We start from the raw sequence: 24,447 nt of genomic DNA on the forward strand, positions 1-24,447 counted from the left end.
GGCGGGCTGACGCGGTGGCGGGGAGGCTGGGGGAGCTGCGCGCGGCGCTCCGTGGGGCCATGGCGGCGGCGCGCCGAGGGAGAGCGGGAGATCCTCGCGCCGGCTTCAGGCGGGACGCGGGGGAGCCGGGGCCGGCGGTGCCGCAGGGGCTGATCAGAGCGGCCCGGAAGAACGGCCAGTTAAACCTGGCAGGCCGCGACCTGAGTGAGGGTGAGAGCCTGGGGCCCCTGCCCCGACCCGGTGTGTGGGGCTCCCCGGCAGGCGTGAGGGGCCCGGGCTCGGCCGAAGGCAGGAAGGAGACCGGCGCCTCCCTCGTGCGCTGAGGCCAGGCCCTGCCCTTCCCCCAGGGGCAGACATGCTGCCACCCCGCCGCCCAGGGAAGGGGCCCAAGGCGAGTGCTTCACGTTAGGGCCGTGCGGGTAAGGGGGGTGCCAGGCTGGCCCCCTTGCGGGATCTGAATAACCCGGGGACTCAGGGAGGACACTGTCAATGCAGCGCTGTGAAGATGTGATGCTACATCTTTGTTTTATCGGCCAGGGTAGGGGCCTGGGCTTGTATGTTAAAAGGGGCTCCCGTTGTTGTTAAGGGCTTGTCTACATCACAAAGTTGCAGCGCTGGTGAGGGAGTTACAGCGCTGCAACTTAGGAGCTGTACACATCTGCAGGGCATCACCAGCGCTGCAACTCCCTGTTTGCAGCGCTGGCCGTACTCCCGTTTTGTCTCGGGTGTAGAGGATCCAGCGCTGGTAATCAAGTGTAGACACTTACCAGCGCTTTTCTTGACCTCCGGGGAATAAGCAGGTATCCCAGCATACCTGAGGAAGCCTCTCTGGTAATCAAGCAGGTCTCCTTCCCCGCGGTTTGCTCTGGTGTTCTCCGAATCCACCCCCCAAGCGGGTCTCCTTCCCCGCGGTTTGCAGGGGGGGTTCGGGGAACGCGAGAGCAAACCGCGGGGAAGCAGGTCTCCTTCCCCGGTTTGCTCTCGCGTTCCCCGAACCCCCGTGCAAGTAGGTCTCCTTCCCCGGTTTGCTCTCGCGTTCCCCAAACCCCCGTGCAAGCAGGTCTCCTTCCCCAGTTTACTCTCGCGTTCCCTGAACCCCCCTGCAAACTGCGGGGAAGGAGACCTGCTTGCTCGGGGGTTCGGGGAACGCGAGAGCAAACCGGGGAAGGAGACCTGCTTCCCCGCGGTTTGCTCTCGCGTTCCCTGAACCCCCGTGCAAGCAGGTCTCCTTCCCCGGTTTGCTCTCGCGTTCCCCGAACCCCCGAGCAAGCAGGTCTCCTTCCCCGCGGTTTGCAGGGGGGTTCGGGGAACGCGAGAGCAAACCGTGGGGAAGGAGACCTGCTTGCTCGGGGGTTCGGGGAACGCGAGAGCAAACCACGGGGAAGCAGGTCTCCTTCCCCGGTTTGCTCTCGCGTTCCCCGAACCCCCCTTGAAGCCGCCCAACAGCGCTGCAGTGTGGCCACATCTAACACCACTTGCAGCGCTGGTTGCTGTAAGTGTGGCCACTCTGCAGCGCTGGCCCTATACAGCTGTACTAATACAGCTGTAACAACCAGCGCTGCAAAATTGTAGATGTAGACATACCCGAAGGCTCGTAGATCCGAACTGGTAGGCGACTTTTGCAGAAAGGATTCTCTCTGATAGCTAGGATCCCAGCCACATAGGGCTTGGGAATGCCATTGGCAGGTAGGTCCTAGGTGTAATGTGCTCTCTTTGCGTAAGGCTAACCCTGGCAATAAGCGAGCTGATGGATTCTGCTCTAGCTGAAGCTTCTAGACAGTCCTGAGTTATAGCACATTATAATACTGAACTCAGCTCTTGATGTTACAAAGGCATAGGTCCAGAGCCAAAAGAAAAGGATGTGGCTGTTGCAGCCAAGCACAGATTATTAAAAAGGGTCTATTAGACTAGTGGTCTCCAAACTTTTTTGATCTCGCACCCCCGTCAGTAAAAAGTTTTTGAGCATGCACCCCCTGCTGCGCCGCAGGGCCGGCTTTACTATTTTTGCTGCCACAAGCAAAAAAAAAAAAAAAAAAAAAGTGCTTGGACTGTTGAAGTGGTGCTGCTCCAGTGGCGCTCCTCCTGCCGCGCGCCCTGAAAGATCCTCTTGCGTACCCCACTTCAGAGACCACTGCTTTAGATAAGCAGTGGCAACTGTCTGTTCAGGAGCATCTGGGGATTCTGTAGATTCCCAGAAATGTAAATGCCTTTTTTAAGCCCTTTCAGTTATGAGGATCTGACACCATCCTCCCCACACTCTCCATGATGCTCTGCCAATTCATCTGGTTTAACTACAATTTATGATTACATAAGTACTTTTGTTAAAAATGAGAGCTGATCAGAAAATAGGGGGGAAATACTAGTGAAAGTAGTCACATTTTTGTCCATTTCATTTGGACAAATAGTCCAAGCAGTTCCATGAAGAATAAAGTTATTAAACATTTTTGGATAATCACAGTGACAGTAAAAGTTTAAGGTTAAATATTGGAGACGTTTATTGTACAAATATGCCACTTTTGTATGTGTGTAGTACCTGCGAATGTGTGGCGAATAAATTTGGATATTCCGGAGGAAGCCCATCAAAATCTGTCTTTTGGTGCTACTGATCGTTGGTGGGAGCAAACAGATCTGACCAAACTCATCTTAGCCTCAAACAAACTGCAGTGTCTTTCTGAGGATGTCAGACTTTTGCCTGCTCTCACTGTACTGGATGTAAGTAAAGAACACCTGTTATCAGATTGTGCTTGCATTCTGGAAGGGTAGGGGAAGGACTAGATTTCCTCACAGAGGTCTCAAGTTCCCCTCTCTTGTATTAAATGCTGGATGTATTAAAGTGGTATTGATGTGTTTGTAGGGAAATGTAGGAATTGTTATATCAGATTAATGGTGCATCTAATCTAGTATCGTGTTTTTGACAGTGGCCAGAACCAAATTTTTCATAGGAAGGTCCCGGATACTCCATAATGGACAATTATTATAATAACTTGCCTGTGAGGACCAAAGTCCAGTCCTCCTCGATAGAGATTTGTCTAGATGGTGTCTTTGAGGAGAAAATGCACCTGGGGGATCTTCAGGACCCAAAACAGAATTTTGAGTCTACACTCCTTCCCCACAAACTCTCTAGGTATTTATTTAGCCACTATCATAGTTGTATCTCAGTACCTCAAGTTTCTAGTATATTAGCAATCACAAAAGCACTGCAATAGCACTGTAATATCTTGTGTTCTGGCACCTGGAGTGCTGCAGAGGCAATGTGCTCGGATCCTGTCGGCATGAAAGCATGCTCTGATGCCCTCAACAAGCTAAAACAGTGGTACTGGTTGGTTTTGGGGAAAGTTGTTTCTTCTTTCCTGGAGGAAAGGTTACCCTGGCAATGCCTTTTTCTGGATGGTAGCTAGCGAATAAGGGCATTTAGATAGGGTTCTTGAAGGATCCCTGAAGGAGTGAAAAATTAAGGAATTGATGTACTCAGAATTTGGAGTCAAGTATCTAGGGGTAGCCGTCTTAGTCTGTATCCACAAAAACAACAAGGAGTCTGGTGGCACCTTAAAGACTAACAGATTTATTTGGGCGTAAGCTTTCGTGGGTAAAAAAACCTCACTTCTTCAGATGCATGGAGTGAAAGTTACAGATGCAGGCATTATATAATGACACATGAAGAGAAGGGAGTACCTCACAATATTCACAGTGGCACATGAAGAGAAGGGAGTACCTCACCAGTGTTCTCCTGTCCTCCAGTGGGAGGGAGGGCCTCCCCTGCACCCCACTGGAAGGAGGCTGTTTTTTTTCACTCTCCCCCAGCCTTTTTAGTTTCTCTCACCTCTGCTTCTCACAGCTTTTCCTGTCAACTGAGTGAAGCTTTTGTCAGACAGGTAACTTTGTAGTGTTCTATTAGTAATTAAATTATCCTGACAATTGGCACTTGTCAAAGCCTTTGTACAAAATTTTCTTTTGTATGCATGTAGCATAGTTTGTTTCTTGGCTATAGTTAAAAAAAAAAAAAAAAAGGGTATTGACAAGCAGTTAAAGTTCTAAAACCTTTTTGTTTCTAGGTACATGATAATCAGCTGACATCTATTCCTTCTGCTATAGGATTTTTGGAAAATCTTCAGAAGCTCAATGTCAGGTAAATATGTTTTACAAATCTGAATACAGTAAATATGTGTCGAGTGGCTGAGAAAATTAAAATCTTCCAAAATTGTCTCCCTGTAATTTAAGACAGGCTCTCTAAACCAGCATTGTGTTCAGTGTTATTAAATATATTTGTAGCACTGAGGGAAGAACTTTGTGAGTGTAGTCAGGCTTTCAATTTGATATTTTAGTGTAAAATTCATAAAATGACAAAGTCCCATATTGGTCCTTGATGGTGCAAAGAGAATCATGCAGATAAACTGCTATGCCTAGGCAGACAAATTGCACAGGTATTGGGATCTACTTGCATGGTTCTACTTGCAGGATTGAGGTCTTGAGTTGTCACCTTTTTAAACTGTTATTGGTCAATGATCGTGTTCATTGGTTTTTCTATACACAGTTCTTCTGGCTAATTTTCAGAGTTTTTAGCCCAGTGACATTAATCCTTACTTGTGTAGTGTACATCTCAGACCCAAGACCCTGGATCTCTCAAGTTTCAGTTTTTAGAAGTGTTGTGACTAAGTCATATTTTTATCTGGAATGTGATCCCCATTGCTGACACTTGACACGTGTAAGGATGCTTGGAGAAAACAGCCATCTGAGCATGCTCACATGAGTCATGTAAAATTGTTGTGAAAATTTACTAGCTCAGATACAGAATCTACTGATTTGATTGACTGATAATAGAAGAATGTAATGACCTTCCATTTGCCTGTTGAGGTCTGTGGGTGGGGGTTCTCCCTCCCCCCAATATCTTCTGGGACTAATTAGTGAATAGAATTCTGCCAAGGCAACCCCAAAAACAAACGGACAGAACTTCTTTCATGAAGAAGGCCAACATTATTTGTATTTAAACACACTCGGTGAAAGAGTGGGAGTCTGAGTCTTGGAGATGTCACTGCTCACAGAAAACATATGTTGTCTCTACATTTAAATATTTTTGATGTCATAAAATGTACACTATATGTTATTACTCCTGTCACATGACAAATAAGGATGTTGAAGATTCTGGGCACTAAGGATGGAATTTTTCAAAAGTGCAAAGGGAGCTACGCACCTAATTCTCTTAACTCATTAAAAGCCAACGAGAGTTGGGGATTAAATTTCTTCATTACTTCTGAAAGTCTCGGCCCAAGTTACTATATATAGCAAGGTGCATTGCTTTCTGGTGATTAGGCGCTTGATCTGAAGCACACTGAAGTGAACTGAAGTTTGTCCATTGACTTCAGTGAGCTTTGGCTCAGATCCTGGATTTGCAAGGCACCTCCACAAGCCTTTATGCTCTTTTTTTTGTCTCTGTATTGAGAGAATTTGTTTTTGTACTTCATGAACATATTTACAACACTGAAAACCTCAATATTTGGGTTTTGATATGATCAGGGAAGGCCTTCCCTCAGTCATGTGGTAGTTTTTAGGTTTTCATCTATTAATTCTTCAAAGGAACGTGCGCTCAGTCTAACAGCTTCAGTTTAAAGGATAAAAAGTACTCTTCATAAGGAACGTGTTTGACAATGAAACTTTAAAAGCTTATTCGTGTTGAAAAGTGGTTCTTACCATATGAACCTTCAGACTTGTGGACTGAAAAATATAGGTACAATTTTCTTTAAGATGCTGTCTGGTAGAATAGCAAGTAGGCAAGATTCAGATGAAGTGTAACTTCAGATGGTGGTTTAAAGTTGTCTTGAGCAAATAAACATAGGGGAGGACAACCTAGAAAACTAACCATTCAAAATCTGCTTAATATTTATATCCATTTACATTTGCTCTACTACCTTAACCCTGTCTTGCACAGTGCTGTGTGAAACAGAAATATTTCACAAACAGTTGAGTTTAGAACAGGTTCATACTGATGTATCCCTTCACATTTATTATTTTATTACTAGTCACAACAAGCTGAAAAATATTCCAGAAGAGCTGACACAATTGAGACACTTGAAGAGCCTGCTTCTCCAACACAATGAGTTGAGTCATTTACCAGATGGGTTTGGACAGCTTATCAGTTTAGAAGAGTTAGTAAGTTGCATCTTTTCTATAGATTTTTTTTCTTGGTTAGCTGGTTTATCTGTACTTTGCTATTAACAGTTCAAAAAGCCTGTCTTTGCCATGGCTACCACCTACACCCACTTCATAAGTATTTTAAAATATTCTAATGATGGCTGGGTACCACTGGATGTGACACTGTCTGATTGAAACCATGTTCTTTAGTTTGCCAAATATTAGAGCTTTTTGCAGCATCACACTTAGCTAAAGACAATAGTTTATTATCTTGAAGTTAATATTAAACCCTTTCCAAAGTCTTTCAAATGTATAGCAAAAAATCAAAGGGACCAGGGCTCCTAAGTCACTTAGGCACTTGTGAATAGCCCACCCTTGGTTGTCATCATGGACAGTTCAATGAAATAATCTATCAGTACATAGCAGTGGTTAAAGAAAAGCCAACAAAATGTAAGAATGTTTGAAGCATGGGATAGAAAAACTACCGTAGTTGACACTACTCTCACCACTGCTGGAAAGCCATGTCTTCTGCTCTTGTCCGTAAACGAGGGAAACTCCCAAACATGTTACCCAACTACATTTGATGTTCTCTCTCAGTGATTAACTTTGCACATAGGCTAAACACTCTTCAAAGCCATTTTGTCTACCATGTCTCAATTATTATTTTTTTTCCCCCACCCAGGATCTTTCCAACAACCAACTTGAAACCATTCCATCCAGTTTTGCTTCCCTAACCAGTTTGGTGCGGCTCAGTTTGGCCCATAACCAACTGAAGAACCTGCCAGCAGAGATCAGCGCAATGAAAAGTAAACGAGTTTCCCACAGCATTTTAAATGTCTTACAATAAGTTTATAGTCTCTTATCTTGAAAGATGTTGCTTGCATTTTTATTGCAGCTGAATAAATAGGTATAATGTGAGGTATTGTAAATGGTTGAAATAAGTCATAGCTCGTGGGTTCTCCTGGATATCAAACTTCAGGTTTCTGATAGCTGTCATTTCTTGATAGAATGTGAGGCGTAATCAAAGAAGAGCAAAGATAAACCTTGTCCTGCTTAGAGGCTAGTGTTCTGGTTAAGATTATATAACAGATGAGCCTTTTCCTTATGGCATATGCTGTACGGAAAACCAAGCGCATAAAGCAGGTGGTGGAATTAGAACTGGAGAAAGTATAAATGGATTATTTGTAAAAGTTCAGTCTTAATCTTTGAATCACCTTAAATCATCAGGCTTAATAGCCATTTAAGCTAAATATGGGCCGTAATTGCTGTTGCAGATAAAGAGGAACAGATTGTGTACTGATGGTAGACTGTTAGGCTTGGTCTACACTGGAGGGAATCAATCTTAGTTACGCAATTTCAGCTACGTGAATACCGTAGCTGAAGTCTACGTACTTAGATTGAGTTACCATGGCGTCTTCATCGTGGTGAGTCGACAACTGCCACTCCCCCGTCGACTCTGCCTGTGCCTCTTGCCGAGTTGGAGTGCAGGAGTTGATGGGAGAGGCCTAGACTAGACGCGATAAATTGATTCCTGCTGGATCGATTGCTGCCTGCCGATCCAGCCGGTAGTGAAGACATACCCTAAGTTTCTAAACGGACATAGTTGAAGTGTGTGTAGACCAGCTTGTGATCCCTCCATACCACCCCCAAACAAGGCCTGCTATGTGGCCAACCCTCTGCACTGTCATTGAATACTTAATATTTAATGTGGATAGAGTACTCTGAAAATCTTTGAAGTCTGTTTATAATTAGCTAAACAGAAAGCTTTTGCAAACACTGAAGGTGTAGTAGGTATTTCTGAAATTGACAGCTGCCACACAAAGCTTATTTTAGAAAAGCATATTTCTGTGTACCATCTGCGTCTCTAGTAAAAGTTTTAGAATTTTTGATATTTCAGTTTTTCACCACTGAAATTATTTCTCTAGGCTTAAAACAACTGGATTGTACTAAAAACCAGTTGGAAACCATACCTTCCGAATTGGCCAGCATGGCATCTTTAGAACAACTTTATCTACGAAAAAATAAATTACAGTATTTACCAGAATTTCCATCATGCAAGTTACTGAAGGTAAGTTTTGTTACAGCTTTTGTAATCTAAATGTGTTCAGAGTAAATTTTTTTTCTTAACCTTGCTTTGCTGTTGTGAACATGTAAATTATCACAAATTACTTTAAACATTATCTTAACAATTCTGTGCCTAGCATTATAGTTTATCAGTGTGCACAGTAATAACAGTTGCAAGTAACAGTTAAACTTAAACTGGAAGACAAATCTACAACTATCTTGACATTTGGGAAAATAAAAATGTGGATTAAGGAGTGACTGAAAAAATGGAATGTAATAATATACAGTAGATATATAACACTCCTCTACAGCCAAAATGCTTCTGAAATAAATGTAGTCCAACTTTACTAATTCTGGGTCACTAAGAACGAAAATGATGCTTAAAATTGTTGATTGGCTCTAGTTTTCAAGATATGCAATTGGGTCAGTATATACGACCCTTGACTTGGGAATGGCGGAGGGTAAGTGAGTTATAAAGGGAAAGGATCTCAATTCAAACCAGAAATGACTAAAATACATCTTTGACTTTATCTATGAATAAATCTATGGCTGGGTTTGGACAGTACTTGCTTTTTAGGCAAAATGATGCAATCTGAAGCTGGTATTGCATCATACATGATATGAATTGCATCATGTTATTCCTAGAAGTCATGGATGATGCAATCATAAGGAAGCTTACATCACTATGCTGAACAAATTGCCCTATATCAGCTCTAGAAATCATAGTGTCATGCTCTCTTATTTGTCAGTGTTTGATTTTTGCAAAGGGACACATTTCTGTTTAGCCAAAGTGAGCAGAGATGCCTCGTACTTGTGTGAACAGTGCAGATAACTTCTGCTATGTTTGTGGTGAAGTGACTTTTGGATCACAAAAGCGCAGTATAACCACTATGGTTAAGAAAGCCTATCCCCTTTCTTTTGGCTGCAAAATTGGAGATCAGGACAAGAGGTGGGCCCCACACATATGCAGCAATGCTTGTGCAACAAATCTCTGCCAGTGGTTGAACAGGAAAAGGAAATCTATGCCTTTTGCAGTGCCAATGATTTGGAGAGAGCCAACAGATCATACCAAGAATTGTTACTTCTGCATGGTGCCTCCAGTTGGGAAAGGTGTGTCAAAGAAGAAAAAGTGGACTGTGCATTATCCAAACATTCCATCAGCTATAAGCCCAGTACCCCACGGAGAAGGACTGCCGGTTCCTGATGCACCAGAATCATTCTCACTTGAGTCAGACGAGGAAGAGGATGAAACTTCTGGTCCTGAACCATCGATGTCACAGGACCCACATTTTCTCCCATCCTCCTCCTCTGAACCACACCTCAACACAAGGTGAACTGAATGACCTTGTCAGGGATTTGGAACTACCCAAGAGTAAGGCAGAGCTGTTGGGCTCCAGACTACAGCAGTGGAATCTCCTGGCGGGCTATCAGGGCAAATGGAGCCCATCAATGCTTGCAGACTATTGCTGGACAGTGACAAGAGATGCTCCATTGAATGAATACAAGAGACAAGCCAAGAAACGCCGAGTAGACACTGAATAGGGCTAAACTATGTACATAATAGTTTTTTGCCTTTTGTTTCATAATAAATTGTATTTATATAACCCTTCTGCTGATTTTTAAAGTGTTACATAAACAGGACAGGTGAAATATTATCATGTAAAGCAACCATAAACACATGAAAAGACCTAGGTTTACAATTTATGATTAAAACTCTACTATCTACACAATATACATAGACATAAAATGTAAAAACTTAACTATCTTAGAAACAGTAGCCAATCAGTTGTTTTAATTGTCATATTTGAATTCAGCACATCAAAATACATAATAAATATCACATTTTATCTCTGAAGCAGATGACTTCTCAAAAATTGTAGACCAGTGTAATTTATACTAGTCTCTAGAAATGCTTCTTTCTTCCAAGCATTTTGTAAAATAATGGGATGTCCATCTGATCTATACCTAACAGGAAGATAGACCTGTCTTGGGTAAGAATATTCTGAAAGCTTATATGAGAAGCACATCTCTCCATGTATAGACTGAAAATTCTATTCACATTTGTTTTGTGATTTGAGAACTGCATCTTGAGTGCAGAAGGCAAAACCTAAAATAAATCCCATTGACATCTGCAAGGCCTGCTTTTGTTGCAGTTTGTGAGTCATATAGATATACACAGTCGTATAGTGTAAACCTATAGCAAAACCTATCTGGATCAATATGCTGTGATGTCTGAAGATCCAGATTTACTGAAAAGGAAGTTATTCCTAGCTTTTTGTTGCAAGGAAGATGTACAGTCTTTTTCTGTACATACAAACCCTATACCCAAATGTTCGTTTGTGACCAGAATTCTTAATACTTGATAATGCAGGATCTTGCATATTAGCTGAGTGACAGACTACAGAATGCTTATTGTTTTGTCTTCTGTATGTAAGTGGGGAGCATACAAGGGAACCTACCCCCTTTCTTTTCTACATACTTCTTCTCTTCCTCTCATGCTTTGAGACATGTATGCTTTGAGAGCATATCTGCTTTATTTACAGCTAGCCCCATAACTTTTTAATATTAGTCATCAGTATAAGTGTCTTTGGTAGGTGACAATAGTTTTTTATAATATGAGAAAAATATACAAAAGGGCTATGAAGGAAATGAAAAGAAATTCTCCTCGTTAGTAATTTAGTAAGGCCATGTTCTAATTTTATTGTAAATGAATTATTTGTGTATCTATAACAATGATAGCGTTATTTTTCAATAACAAACCCTTCAGAAATGGGATAAGCAAAAGAGCTTTAAGGACAAAAAAGATTTAAGGCTAACATTTTCAAATGTGGGTTCCTGCAGTTAGGTTTTTAAGGCCAAGATTTTCAGAAGTGACTTGTAATTATGAACATTACCTCCTTCACTTTATCAAGTTGGACACCCTAAAATGGAGGTGCAGTGTCAGAATTGAGATGAGTAAATGACATTTTGCCACAGAAATATAATTTTGATGCTCTCTGCTTCAATAGGAGTTACATGTTGGTGAAAATCAGATTGAAGTGTTAAGTGCAGAGCATCTTAAACATCTGAATTCTCTCTGCGTGTTAGAGCTTAGAGATAACAAGCTAAAATCACTGCCTGATGAAATTACTCTGCTTCAGGGGTTGGAGCGACTTGACTTAACCAACAATGATATCAGTAGGTAAGATTAAAAATCACATGAATCTGTGGTGAGGCATAACTAATGAAATCAATCTTCATTGTTTGATACAGTGAATTATTATTCTAATAATTCTGTCATTATAAACTTACATTGTGCTGCAGTATTTTTGTAAAACAACTAAATTATTCGGTTATAAAATAAAATTGAACCCTGAGGTGGTTCTTCTGATTCACTTTATCTTTTGTGGTCCTGATTCCACTACATCTTCTTTCTTACATGTGATATCCTTGTGTATCTAAGATTCAGAATAGTAGGTGATCTGACTGACTGGTGCTAATCATATTCTAGTTTTGTTGAAGTCACTCTCTGAAATGAGCTACGTCTATTTGCAGCTTGCCTTGTGCTCTGGGGAATCTTCCTCAGTTGAAACTCCTGGCATTAGAGGGAAATCCTTTGAGAACTATTCGAAGAGACATGTTACAGGTAAGTACACTTAGGAACCCAATACAGCTTGATATATCAAACTATGTTAAAGGAGTTTATTAAAATTACAAAGGCAAGCTCTCAAAAGTTAGGTAATGCCAGAATTAAGGTTGATTGTGTAACCTTAATACATGTTGTCTCCTGCCATATGTATGCATTATGATAGTCTTTAGTTACATTATTATATCCTGTCTTTTTCCACAGAACCTCTACCTTATTCAGTGCACAGGCAGGAAGATGATAAATTAATGAGCAGCTATTCAATAGTTCTTTCTCCTCATTCTTCAGTGTGTGGCCTGCATACTATTCAAACCCTGCTCTGAATACAGAATTATTAATTTCCTCGTGGATTAATTTTCTGTGTCACTGTGAAGAAATTGACTCCTTGTGGCCGGGTGCAGGTATAGCAGGCTCTCCTCTTTCTGGGTATGCCCTGCAGATTACTGCTCCAGCCCTGTAATGGTCTGCCCCCTCTTGTGACTCAACCCTCTCTCCAGGTCACATATTTATGTCTGCCCTTTTTCGGATATATAAAGAGTCCAGCAATAGACAGACCTATGGTCAGGTGAAGTGCTCCAGAATTCACCTGGTCGGGGTCTCAGGATCGTGACTCTTCTTTGACTTCAAGGTCTTTTCTTGTCCAGATTCCCCCATATGAAGAACAGGCACCTGCCCTCTCCTAGGGTTCCAATTCCAGGTGCAATAGTAGGCAGCTATATTATGCACCCAAAATACTATGCTGCTGCTTCCCTGGATCACTTCCTACTAGTCCCCTTTTCCCAATGCATAGTCACTTAAAAAGTGAAATCAAAAGTAAAGTCTCAGACCTTCTGCATGTCCTTTTTCTTTGGGTTTGGCAAAGTCACCACAGCCAGAAAGCTCAGGCAGCTGGATCACCTGCAGTGCTTCCTAGGAGCTGCATGTGAAGGTCACTTTATCTCCTTTGTCTTTACCTCCTACAGAGCTGGTCTGTTCTCCTTTTGAGCTCCTCCTCCAAGCCATACATGCTTTGCAGGTGTGGCAGGGTAGGGTTTCCCAGGCCCAGGGTTGGTTCTTAATTCCTCCTTCCTGGCACAGGGTTTGAATACCCCATCACAGGGTCTTATCACTATAGTATCTGAGTGCTTCAGAATTATTGTTTACAATACCCCTGTGAAGTGAGGGTATGGTATTATCCCCATTTTACAGATGGAGGACTGAGAAATTGAGGTCAGAAGTATCCGCTAATTTTGGCTGCCCAGTTTGAGACAGCTAGAACCTGATTTTTCAGAGCACTTAACATTATATAGCACTCTGTGTATTCCTCATTTACTGGTGCCTCATTTAAGATCCTGGGATCTGATTTACGGAAGCGCTGAATCACATAAAACTGCAGCTGAAGTCAATGGGAGTTGTGCTCTGAACATACAATCAGTAACCACATATGAAAAGTTTGGTTTAAATTACTTTCCTAGCATCATATAGAAGCTCTGTGCCAGAGGCAGGCATAGAATCTAGTTCCCCAGAACAGCATTCATCTGCCGTAACCACGAGACCATCTATTTTCTTTCTGCAATTCTCGGCCTTGTTCATTATGCATCTTTCAGGGCACATGTTTACATGGGGTGCGTCAGGTTACAGCTCCTCTTCCAACTCCTCCAAAACCTCTTACTGAGATTCTGGCTGTGCTTCTCCCCTCACCTCTTGATTTTTGCACACCCCATCTGTGGCTTCACAAAATTGCAGGACCACTTTTTCAGCCTCCTGGTGTTGACCAATATGGACACCCATCATACCAGGAGGAGGAAGCTGGATGCGGGGGATGCTCTTTGACTGTGGGGCCTATTTCCGTTCCGTTCTCCAGTCATGCCTTTGAGCAGAGTCCACTGACTCCCTGGACTCCTTTGAGGAGCAGTGGGGGCTGTCGGATTTGCTGCTCGGTGTGCCTCTCTGGATCTCTGATTTTTTTTATTTTTTTTTTAACCTTTGGAAAAACAGGTCATTTGTTGTCCCCAGAAATCAACTGTGGCCTGGGCTTAGTGGTTCATCCTCCTTAATTGAGGGGGCAGGCCTTTAGTTATGAGTGGGCCTAAACCTTTATGCATCAGTACTACAAGTAGTACTTCAGCTTCTGCGATACTTCCAGTTTCTGCAACAAATAGGGCATGGATCCTGTGGGGAAAATAGTACGTGAGCATGGAACTAAAGACTGTATCATAGTGCAGTCATAAGTGTGGCAAATTAAGGTTTCACAGGCAACACTAATTCTGGCACTTCCTAACTTTTGGGTGCTTAACTTAGGATCCTTAATAATGTTCTTTTGATGTATTTTTTATGTAATTTCCTATGTTTTTAAAAAGCAAATTGAAAAATCAGAAAGTCCATCATTTGCTATTATACTGAAACCCACGTTTCATCAGCAGGGTTGGAACCATTAGGTTCTCCACACATACCTCTGCCGCTTGAGCTAACAGAGTAATTGATAATAAGTAAGGTGTCCACCTGGAGTGCTGTCCTCAGAGAGGATGACAGACCCACTTTGCCTGTGGGCTTGACATATATTAGCTCATAGCAGAGGAATGGTGAGACTCAGAAAACTTGGATTCTTCTGTAGGTTCTAGAGGGGAGTGTTCTCTAGTGGTTGGAGATCCTTCTGCCCTGTCTCTTCCAACCTGTCCCAGTCCTGTCTCTTCCCCATCCCTGGCTCCTTGTCCCAGCCCCATTCTTCTTCCCTACATAGTTTGTCTCCACTCCTCAAGCTTCTCACCTCAGTCTCTGTGCCTAGCCAGTCCTAGTCTCTCGCTCCCAAGTTGCCTGTTTGAGTCCCAATTCCCCCACTCCATTCCTAGTTTTTCTTGTTTCTACCCCAGCCCAACATCTTGTCCTCTGTCTTCTGACCCAACCAGTTCCACCTAGCTCCTTATTTGAACTGTCTCATCTGTTCCCAGTTCCCAGTCTCTCACACTAGGTGGTTCTTCATTCCATCTCAGTCTCCCACCCCAACCCTGCCTGGCTCCTTGTCACAGTCTCTGATCTCTGTGTCCTTTTCCCAGTCTTTTTGCCCTGCCAGTCCTAGTACTCTCCTCATAGCCCAGTTCCTTGCCAAATGTCTTCATTCCCCCCACTACAGGTCTGTCACATCTTATGCGGATTTAACATGTGCAAATTCAGCTTTACGCTGTTGGCAAAAACAAAAAAAAGAGAAAAATAACAATTTAAATACTGTTCCTGTAGTGCGGGCGATTCTGCTCGCCATTACACTCAGTGTAATTTTGACTATATGCGGTTTTTGCTTTACGCGCTGACCACGGAACGTAACCTAGCATAAGATGAGACAGACCTGTAATTTCTAATCCCAGTCTCCCTCCAGCTCCTCTGCAGAACTCAGTGATATACATTCTGGTACAAATTTTTCCCCTCAGCACCTTTCAGTCCAAGTCTCCTCCATCACCGGCTCCCAATCCCGGTCTCCTTGCTCAACCAGTCCCAGCTTCCCTTGGACTTTGAATCCCAGTCTCCATCCTCTCTCAACTCCTAGTCACAGTTTCTCTCTTCCCCTCCTCTCCAGTCCCAATCTCACTAGGCTCCTTGTCCCATCCTTTCCCTGCCGCTAGTCCAGCTCTTGTCCCCTCTGCATTCCAGTTAGGTTCCCTTCTCCATGCTGCCTCAGTGTCAGCAGGGAGATGACTGAGAGCACTTCAAGTACAGCCTACATTTCCTAACCCTGCAGCAGCCAGAGATGGCAATTACAGGAAAAATCTGGCTTCACCCCGTATCCTGAGGCAGGCAGAAACATGCCCAGTCACTTTGTGGGGACGAGCTTACAGAAAACTGAACTGATCACTCTGTGAGGAACTCTCTACTGAGCGTGTATAAACCGAGATTATTTTCAAGGGCTTTTTACATTTAGCTGAATCTGGGTGGATGTTCGCAGGAACATCCAAAGGCCCACCCCCTGCCAAATTTCAAGTCTTTGCTCCAAAGCATGGAGGCATTAGAGCTTTTTAAAGAAAAGGTTACCATAATTTTTTAACATTGGCAAAACAATGTGGTTTTCTCTGACTTCATTCTTGGAAATGATTGACATTTCCCCCCCAAAAAATTAGCCTGAGGCAGATACCAGACATGGAAATCTTCAGCCCCAATGGTTAAAGTTTTTGGCAAAATTGATAATCAACTGAAAACTTGATCTTATAGTGGGACGTGTCATGCAACCATAATAACATGCAGTGCTATGAGCTTTCCCTACAATACTGACCCTTTTCATCCATTGTTTCTAATAAAATTTCAGAAATACTGATTGACAAGTGCTTTTATCTTGTGTTTTCTCTGCATTTTTAGAAAGGCACCCAAGAACTCCTGAAGTATCTGAGAAGCAAAATCCAAGGTATGGTATTACTTTGCAATATGTTGAACGAGGAGACTCTTTGCTTTATTTATTTAAATTAATTAATTAATCTGTTGTGGCTTTAAATGCATTAGAAGTTAGAACAGTTGCCCTGGTTATCTTGTCCAGTTCTCCTAATATGATTAGCGGTGCTCTTTTTCCACAACTGATTTGATCTTGGAAGACATAGATGCTACATTTGAATCTAGCCTCTACTTCTCTGGATAGGAGAATCAAAAAGTGATGTAATAGTATGAAAGACCGTGGATAAAATTTCCAAAGGCACCTAAGTGAAAAATAAGAAAATAGATTGGGAGGGATGGGAACTGAGCCCTCTCTAGCCCTAGCCACCCCACTGCCTGTGCTTGTTTCTGCTCTTTTCGAGAGAGAAAATGTGCACCATGAACCTTTCTAACTTGTTTCTCAGGATCTTTCATTTAAATGTCTCTGTTATAAAGCTAATGGAAAAAAATATGGTAGTATGCCTGAAAACAGATTAAATTATCTAGTTTTTATTTAAATGGTAAATAGGGGTGTGTGTGTGTGTGTGTGTGTATATATCCCCTCATACACTTAGGAATTTAGAGAAACTTTCTCCATTTAATATAGAAGGGGCCTTGGTAGCTTATAGCCTGAGCATAGCTGTTTGAATGCACATAGTCAGGACTATTTTTCCTTCTAGTATAATACCTTTCACTGACTATGTATGGTTGTTTTATTCCTTTTTATAATGTGTATCTCTTTGCACCAGAAGATGGCAGTATTAATCAGTTTAGTGCCTTGTACAGGGTTGCACATGGCTTTTGAAATGTCAGGTTCTTCGATATTGTCCTGAAAAATTAAATCCTAGCACTAACTGGGTAAAGTGAGTATGGGTATAGGTAGTTTATCAGACTCAGTTTATATAGAGATGCTATGCTGTAGATGATAAAGTTAGTTATACTTACACTTATTGCAATATCTATCTAGATATTGCACCTGTTATTATGAGGTCTGAGAGCTAGATAAACTGAAGACTGCAGCAGTCCTGTTTCATAGAAATTTGGCTTGAAAAATAATACATGTTGTTGTTTTTGACCCCTCTATAGTAAATGCATGACTGGACGTGTTAAAAGATAGGAAACAAAGGGTAGGTATGAATGGTCAGCTTTCAGAATGGAGAGAGATAAATAGTGGTGTCCCCCAGGGATCTGTTCTGGGACTAATCTATTCAACATATTCATAAATGATCGGGGAAAAAGGGGTAAACAGTGAGGTGGCAAAATTTGCAGATTATACGAAATTACTAAAGATAGTTAAGACCCGGGCAGACTGCGAAGAGCTGCAAAAGGGTCTCTCAGAACTGCGTGACTGGGCAACAAAATGGCAGACGAAATGCAAAGTAATGCACACTGGAAAGCATAATCCCAACTATACATATAAAATGATGGGTCTAAATTAGCTGTTACCACTTAAGAAAGAGATCTTAGAGTCATTGTGCATAGTTCTCTGAAAACATCCACTCAGCATGCAGCGGCACTCAAAAAAGCTGGGGATAATTAAGAAAGGGATAGATAATAGGACAGAAAATATCGTGTTGCCTCTGTATAAATCCCTGGTATGCCCACATCTTAAATACTGTGTGCAGGTGTGGTTGCCCCATCTCAAATAAGATATATTGGAATTTGAAAAGGTTCAGAAAAGGGCAGCAAAAATGATTAGGGGTATGGAATGGCTTCCGTATGAGGAGAGAGTGATAAGACTGGGATTTTTCAGCTTGGAAAAGAGACAGCTAAGGGGAGAGATGATTGAGATCTATAAAATCATGACTGGTGTAGAGAAAGTAGATAAGGAAGTGTTGTTTACTACTTCTCATAACATAGGAACTAGGGGTCACCAAATGAAATGAATAGGCAGCAGGTTTAAAAGAAATAAAAGAAAGTTTTTGTTCACACAACGCACAGTCAACACTTGGAACTCCTTGCAGAGGATGTTGTGAAGACAATAACAGAGTTCAAAAAAGAACTAGATAAATTAATGGAGGATAGGTCCAGCAATGGCTATTAGCCATGATGGCCAGGAATGGTGTCCCTAGCCTCTGTTTGCCAGAAGCTGGGAGTGAGCGACAGGATGGATCACTGGATGATTACCTGCTCATTGCCTCTGGGGCACCTGGCACTGGCCACTGTCAGAAGATACTATTCAGGGCTAGATGGACCTTTGGTTTGACCCAGTAGAGCCATTCTTATGTTAATCTTTATCTGCTCTCATACATTTTTTCGTAAGTCCTGCTTAGTCTGTATAGTTTCCTTTCTTAGTGGAAACTAGGCTTAGAATATAGTTGTACTTTCTGACGGATTCTTATACTAACCCATGGGTACATGGTGTCTTAAAGCCTGTTGCTGCAGCTCCATACACGCACAGTTATAGATTTGGATTCTTTAATCCTCTGGATTTACTAAAGAGATATATTCCAGACTGTTCTCTAACCACTGACACCATATTCCTCAAGATGACAGATAACAAACAGTAGGAAATCTAGAGAGAGGGTACTACATGTGTGCTTATACAAATATTAACATCTATTAAATGCTGTTTTTTACATGTATGGTTATGTTTTCTCTAGATGATATAACTAGCCCAAATGAGGGGTCTCCTGTGACAGCCATGACTCTTCCAAGTGAGTCAAGGATTAACATTCATGCCATAACTGCATTAAAAGTATTAGAATATAGGTATGTGTCACAAAGGCTATCTATTTCTAGAACTATAAGAATCCTTTCTTGTTTTACATTTTCCTTTGTTTTCAGACTCTCAGTGCTAGAGCTGGTCAAAATATTTTGATGAAACATTTTTCTGTAAAAAAAACATTGTTTTATCAAAACTGAAACGTTGTGGAAATGTATCAGTTTGGACAAAAATTTCATCAAGAAGATTTCTTGGGTCAAGACAGCCAGAGAGCCAGGCACTCATCCAGAACTGCCCAGTGATTAGGACACACATCTAGGATGTGTGGGATATCTACACTGCAATTAAACACCCATGGTTGGCTCATGTCAGCTGACAGGCTCATGGCGCTCAGGCTGCAGGGCTGTTTAATTATGGTGTAGACGTTTTTGGCTCAAGCTGCAGCCTGAGTTCTGGAACTCTCCCACCTTGCAGGGTCCTAGGGACCAGTCTCCAGCCAGAGCATGGACATCTACACTTCAATTAAACAGCCCTTTAGCCCAAGTCTTGTGAGACTGAGTCAGCTGGCACAGGCCAGCTATGGAGTTTTAATTGCAGTGTAGACATACCCTCGGAGACCACAGTTCAAGTCCCTGCTCCAAACCAGGCAGGACTTGAACCTCCATCTCCCACATCCCAGGTAAGGGCCCTAACCACCACTTTCTTGTCTATTTTGGTGTGTGTCTGTGTGTCTGTCTGTCTCTCTTGCACACAGGTTTTTTTTTGTGAAAAATTCAGAAGGTTTCATTTTCTTTCCAACTGGGAATGAAAATAAATTCCAAAACCTCTAACATTTTTGCAAGGAAGAATTCTGGTTTTCTGACCAGCCCTATATGGTGCATACCAGACATGCAGAGATCCTAGACTCTTGCACATCCTGGTATTGCTTCTGTATCTTTTTATTTTGTGTGCCCTGTAACAAGCATGGCAGAGTTTCTTTAAAGCTCACTGAAAAGTTAATGCATCAGACACTTTTAGCACCTTTTATCAGATCTCAAGAGTTTTAGAAACATTAAGAAATTACCCTTCCAAAACCCCTTTGTGGTTTGTAAGGAATCTCTTCAACTACTTTTGAAATGTAAGCAATGCTTCAAAGGTTAGGTCAAGAAGTGGAAAAAAAATACCACATCCACTTGAAACTGCAGAGTCTGTGCACAATGTAATTATTGGCGCTGGAATAGGACCAGAACAATAGGGTTAATGCCCTTTCTCTAATGAACAGTGCCACGAGATCTTTAATTACCACAAATGTTCAGAAATTCAGCTTTATTTCTCATCTGAAAGATGAGCACTCCAGCATCAGGGAACCTGTGGCACTATACTGGGGCATTGGCTCTGAGGTAAGAGTGACACCTATGTAGACCCAGCATCTTTTCCTCTGGCACTTACATGTTTGAGGTATTGATTTTGCCCAAGACTGTGCATCTTCTAAGATCTGACAACAGATCAGGATCACAGCATGAGGTGATAAAATTGCCTATGCACGAGATACCATGGCACCATGTTCTGATAGCCTTCTGGTTAAGAGGAATTAAAAAACATCCACATTTCAGTAAATTTTTCTGCTGATTATCTTTCTAAAAGAGGAAGAATGTCCAGTTAATGAACAGAGAATGATTGACATGTTCATGTTACTCTGCTAAATAAGATGCTTTTTGTTTAGTGAGAAACGAGCAGCTGTGATTCCTGATGAAATATTTAATGCAGTCGGAAGCAATTCTGTCACTACTGTAAACTTCAGCAAGAATCAGCTGAATGAAATTCCAAAAAGGTATAGCTACTTCTTAGTAGATGTTGTTCCACATCCTAATGATTCTTTTCTCTCCTGGTCAATCAGCAATATATTAAAACATTGTGTTTTTAACCTTGCTGCCAAGAATATTTATTCCATATCTTAATTTCTACCAAGATGTATTTTATGTTATGATGCTATGAATAAAACAATTGCACCTTTTCTTTAAAAGGACTTTGCTTATTCTGAGTAGTGTGCAGCTATCTTACATAGATGCTAATTGTAAGTGAAAGAAGCTTAGCTAGGAGAAGAGATGGCTGAGTAATACTTTCATTACACACATGCATGAATGTGTGTGTGTGTTTTTATTTTTTTGCTTTGCTAAGAGTTGTTGAAACAAATGAGGGGATACATCATTGACACCTCACATAATAAAAATACAGTACAGCCAGTTGACCGGTTTGGTGAATCTGTAGGATTGTTCATTGTTCTCATCACAAAGTGGTTCACTTTTTCCTATCCAAAGAAATAATTTGTGTGGATCCACTGCTTTGAGAGCTGACAGCTGTTTGCTATAGATGAGGTCCAACTTAAAATGCAACTTTTGCAGGTACTTCAGTTTAGTGTTTCCTGCAAGCATAGATAATTTCAACATTTTCCCCCATCAGTGATAGTCTGGTAGACTCTCCAAGCATAAAGCCCCTAGTACTGTAGCTTCAGATATTATTGGACTTCATTCTACCTCAATGGAAGTCCATGGAAAGTGTTGCAATAACTTTAGTGGGAACAACACAGTCTTTTATTTGTAAAGCACTTAAGAGTGTGCTGTACTAGGTAAAAAGGAAGACATGATCCCTGCCCCAAGGAGCTTACAGATTAAATAGACAACACAGGAATGTGCTTAATTCTAATTTATTTAATAGCACAGTGATATCTTCTTTACAACATGAGTTACTATTTGTGGGCCTCAAGAAAGAAGTGAGTTTTCAGGAGGGATTCCGATGCTGAACGGGGGGGGCTGAGAGCTACTGAAATTGACTCCCCTATCTGGCACAATAGCCTTGTGGCTCAAGCTAGGAGCCACGGATCAGAACTGCCAAGCCACCAGCAGTGAGGCAGAGATGAAGAGTCAGAAAGAGAGCCCACCCAGGGGAAGGAGGAGCCACAATCCTGATTAGGGCCTCTAGGGGCTACAGTAAAATAGAAAATATCTGGTAAAAGGAACCCCCCATCCTTGTGTTCTGACAAGCAGAGTATATAAGCTGCAGTGCTTAGAGACACACACACGTGAACGAAATAACATTCACTCTTGTTTCTATATGTTAGCTAGTTTCTTGCGGTTATACGGTATTTTGCATCCATACCACAGTTTTGATCTTGCAGTCCTTATTCAAACAAAAATTGTATTATCTTAAATGGGAGTCTCACTTGATTAGAAGCTGTAGAATTGAGCCCTGCATAAATGCTTATAAACTCTTCTGGGAAAAGACCATCTCTTCATATGTTTGTACAGCCCTAGCTCAATAAGGTTGTGATCCTAACGGGGGTCTCTAAGCAACATTGTAATATAAATAGGTAATAATCATATATGCCTGCATGTCTAGACATAGACCTGTTATTTATTTGTATTGTAATAGTGCCCAGCAGCCCTTATAATGGACCAGGACTCCATTGTACTAGGCACTGAACAGAAACAAATACAACAGAGAGCGACAGCCATTTTGTGTTATTTCGTAAATGAAAATATCTCTTCAATGCAAGTGTATTCCTAGAATTCTATAGAAAAATCAGTTTATTAAACCAGTGTGTGTGTAAACAGCTCCATTTGTTTAGTCACTGTATTAAAGACTGGGGAAGGAAGGTGTAGGTGAACCGCGTATATGAATAGCTGCTTGACAGGAAGGAATTTCAGGAAAAATCACAATTTGGAGAGATGAGTACTCTGCGTGTTAATTACCTACCGCATTGGTTAAAATAAGGCCTTAATCTGAGGGATTTCAATTAACTTCATGAACTTCCAAATAGTTCACATCGAAGTGTCTCAAAATTATCTCAGTACACTGCTTACCAGAGCAATAAATACAATGTTCTCTGTACTTCACAATAGTGATACAATGAAATGGAAATGAAAGACTGGAATTTAATTTCAATATTGAAACAAGTGATTGCATTTCATTGTGGCTAATAAGAAGAGTGACTCTTTGGTGCCTTTTTAGTAAAACAGAATTTACAATGTGGAAGTTAACAGTGAAAGTCCAGTTCGTTTTTGCCATAGCTTTCTGAAATACTTTGTTTGCTGACTGAGGGCAACCTTAGAAAGTTAAGTGTGAGCTTTTGTCATGGCATTAAAATATAAGCCTCAAGGACAGTCAGCTTTCATAAGTGCATCTCCCATTATTTTCTTCCTGCCAACATGGCCACTGAAATCCCAAAGAGCACAGAAAATACCTGACTTGTAAATGAAAGTCCCATAACAAGGAAGCTGGTTTTTATAAATTACACAATAAAAAGGGAGATGTTTTACTCATGTAATACACTTTATTTGTAATGGGTTGCAGGATTGTGGAGCTGAAAGAATCTGTCTGTGATGTGAATCTTGGCTTCAATAAACTCTCTTCCATTTCCTTGGAGCTCTGTACACTTCATAAATTGACACACTTGGATATCAGGTTTGTGATGTTTTGCTGGATTCCTTTTAGAGTAATTTCTTTTAATGCCATTTTAAACCATCCGTTGGTACAGTATTGCAGTACTGAAATAATCTTTCATTTTCCTAATTGTTTCTATGATGGTTGAACAGTTGGCAGGCTTGGAGTTGGATGGTGATCAGGTGGCCTAGAGCTAACAATTGAAAACTGATCAAGTGGACAAGCCCTAAGTAAATAAGTCATGAACTGACTGCAATGCTCTGCATCAGAGTTGTAAAGGCTGTCATGGAGTTTAAGTGACTCTGAGAAAAGAGCCTTAAGGGCAGTTATGACAGCAGTGCCAGGCAGTTATGCTCTCTGAGAATTACTCCTGGGACAATTCTGCGGGACTGTGTGCCCGCAGAAAACACCTCTGCAGAAAACAGTGGGGAAGCAAATGGGAGCTGCATGGGGGCACGACTGTGGGCACAATTTTGGCAGGGTATTGACAGAACCCCCCCAACAGAGGCGAGGCGTTGGGGAACACAGGGTTACATGCCACTGGCCCTCCTTCCCCCATTTCTGCAAGCGCAGAGCTGCCCAGCTGAAGGAGGCTGCCTCCTGGGTCCTAGTGCCAGTCGAGCTTCTCCTCTCGAGGAACCTTCCTCTTCTCTGTGCAACAGTGAGTGCCCATGGTGGGGTGGGGAAAATGAAGGAAGGGGGGTGAAGGGTGGAGGGGAAGAGGCAGTGGGGAAGTGTAGGGGGGTTGAATAGGGCAAGGGGAGGGGAATGTGGGAGTGAGGCACAGGTGCTGGAACTAGAGGTGCTGGGTGCTATCTTGAAGTGGTTTCCATTATATACAAGTTTGATGGCTTGGTTCAATGGCTTGGTTCAATGGCTCTCAGCACCCCCACTATACAAATTGTTCCAGCACCCCTGGAGTGAGGGCGGGAGGATGAGGCATGAGGTATTGGGGGGAGGGAGGTGAGATGGGGAAGAAAAGATGATAGGGAAATCACAGGGGGAAGTGAGAGACCAGCATGCGGTGTTCCCTGGGCAGCAGCTGGGGCTTCCCCGTTAAGCAGGCCCATCGAACCCTCAGCCTGACAAGCCCTGCCCCCCTACACCTGGACCCCCCTGACAAGCCCCCCACATCCAGCCCACTGAGCCTCAACGAGCTGCACCTGGACCCCCAGCACAC

General features: G+C 42.1%; 1 protein-coding gene across 2 annotated transcripts in view; it reads left to right on the forward strand.

Annotated features, from left to right (window-relative positions):
- Positions 1 to 58: 58 nt before the first annotated feature.
- The window catches only part of LRRC40 (leucine rich repeat containing 40), a 33,916-nt gene continuing 9,527 nt past the window's right edge, over positions 59 to 24,447 (forward strand). Inside the window, exons 1-12 of one of the 2 annotated variants that reach the window (XM_030571834.1) lie at positions 59 to 210; positions 2,531 to 2,712; positions 4,053 to 4,126; positions 6,015 to 6,144; positions 6,809 to 6,932; positions 8,052 to 8,194; positions 11,199 to 11,371; positions 11,725 to 11,815; positions 16,136 to 16,181; positions 18,787 to 18,895; positions 20,551 to 20,658; positions 23,178 to 23,288. In XM_030571834.1, the coding sequence (XP_030427694.1) occupies positions 60 to 210; positions 2,531 to 2,712; positions 4,053 to 4,126; positions 6,015 to 6,144; positions 6,809 to 6,932; positions 8,052 to 8,194; positions 11,199 to 11,371; positions 11,725 to 11,815; positions 16,136 to 16,181; positions 18,787 to 18,895; positions 20,551 to 20,658; positions 23,178 to 23,288 (1,442 nt within the window). In that variant the 5' untranslated portion in view covers position 59. Of the gene's footprint in view, positions 211 to 277; positions 392 to 2,530; positions 2,713 to 4,052; positions 4,127 to 6,014; positions 6,145 to 6,808; positions 6,933 to 8,051; positions 8,195 to 11,198; positions 11,372 to 11,724; positions 11,816 to 16,135; positions 16,182 to 18,786; positions 18,896 to 20,550; positions 20,659 to 23,177; positions 23,289 to 24,447 lie in introns of those variants that run through there. The other variant, XM_030571835.1, reaches the window with a different exon arrangement.

The sequence above is a fragment of the Gopherus evgoodei genome, chromosome 8 (genome assembly GCF_007399415.2).
Source record: "Gopherus evgoodei ecotype Sinaloan lineage chromosome 8, rGopEvg1_v1.p, whole genome shotgun sequence".
NCBI lineage: Eukaryota > Metazoa > Chordata > Testudines > Testudinidae > Gopherus > Gopherus evgoodei.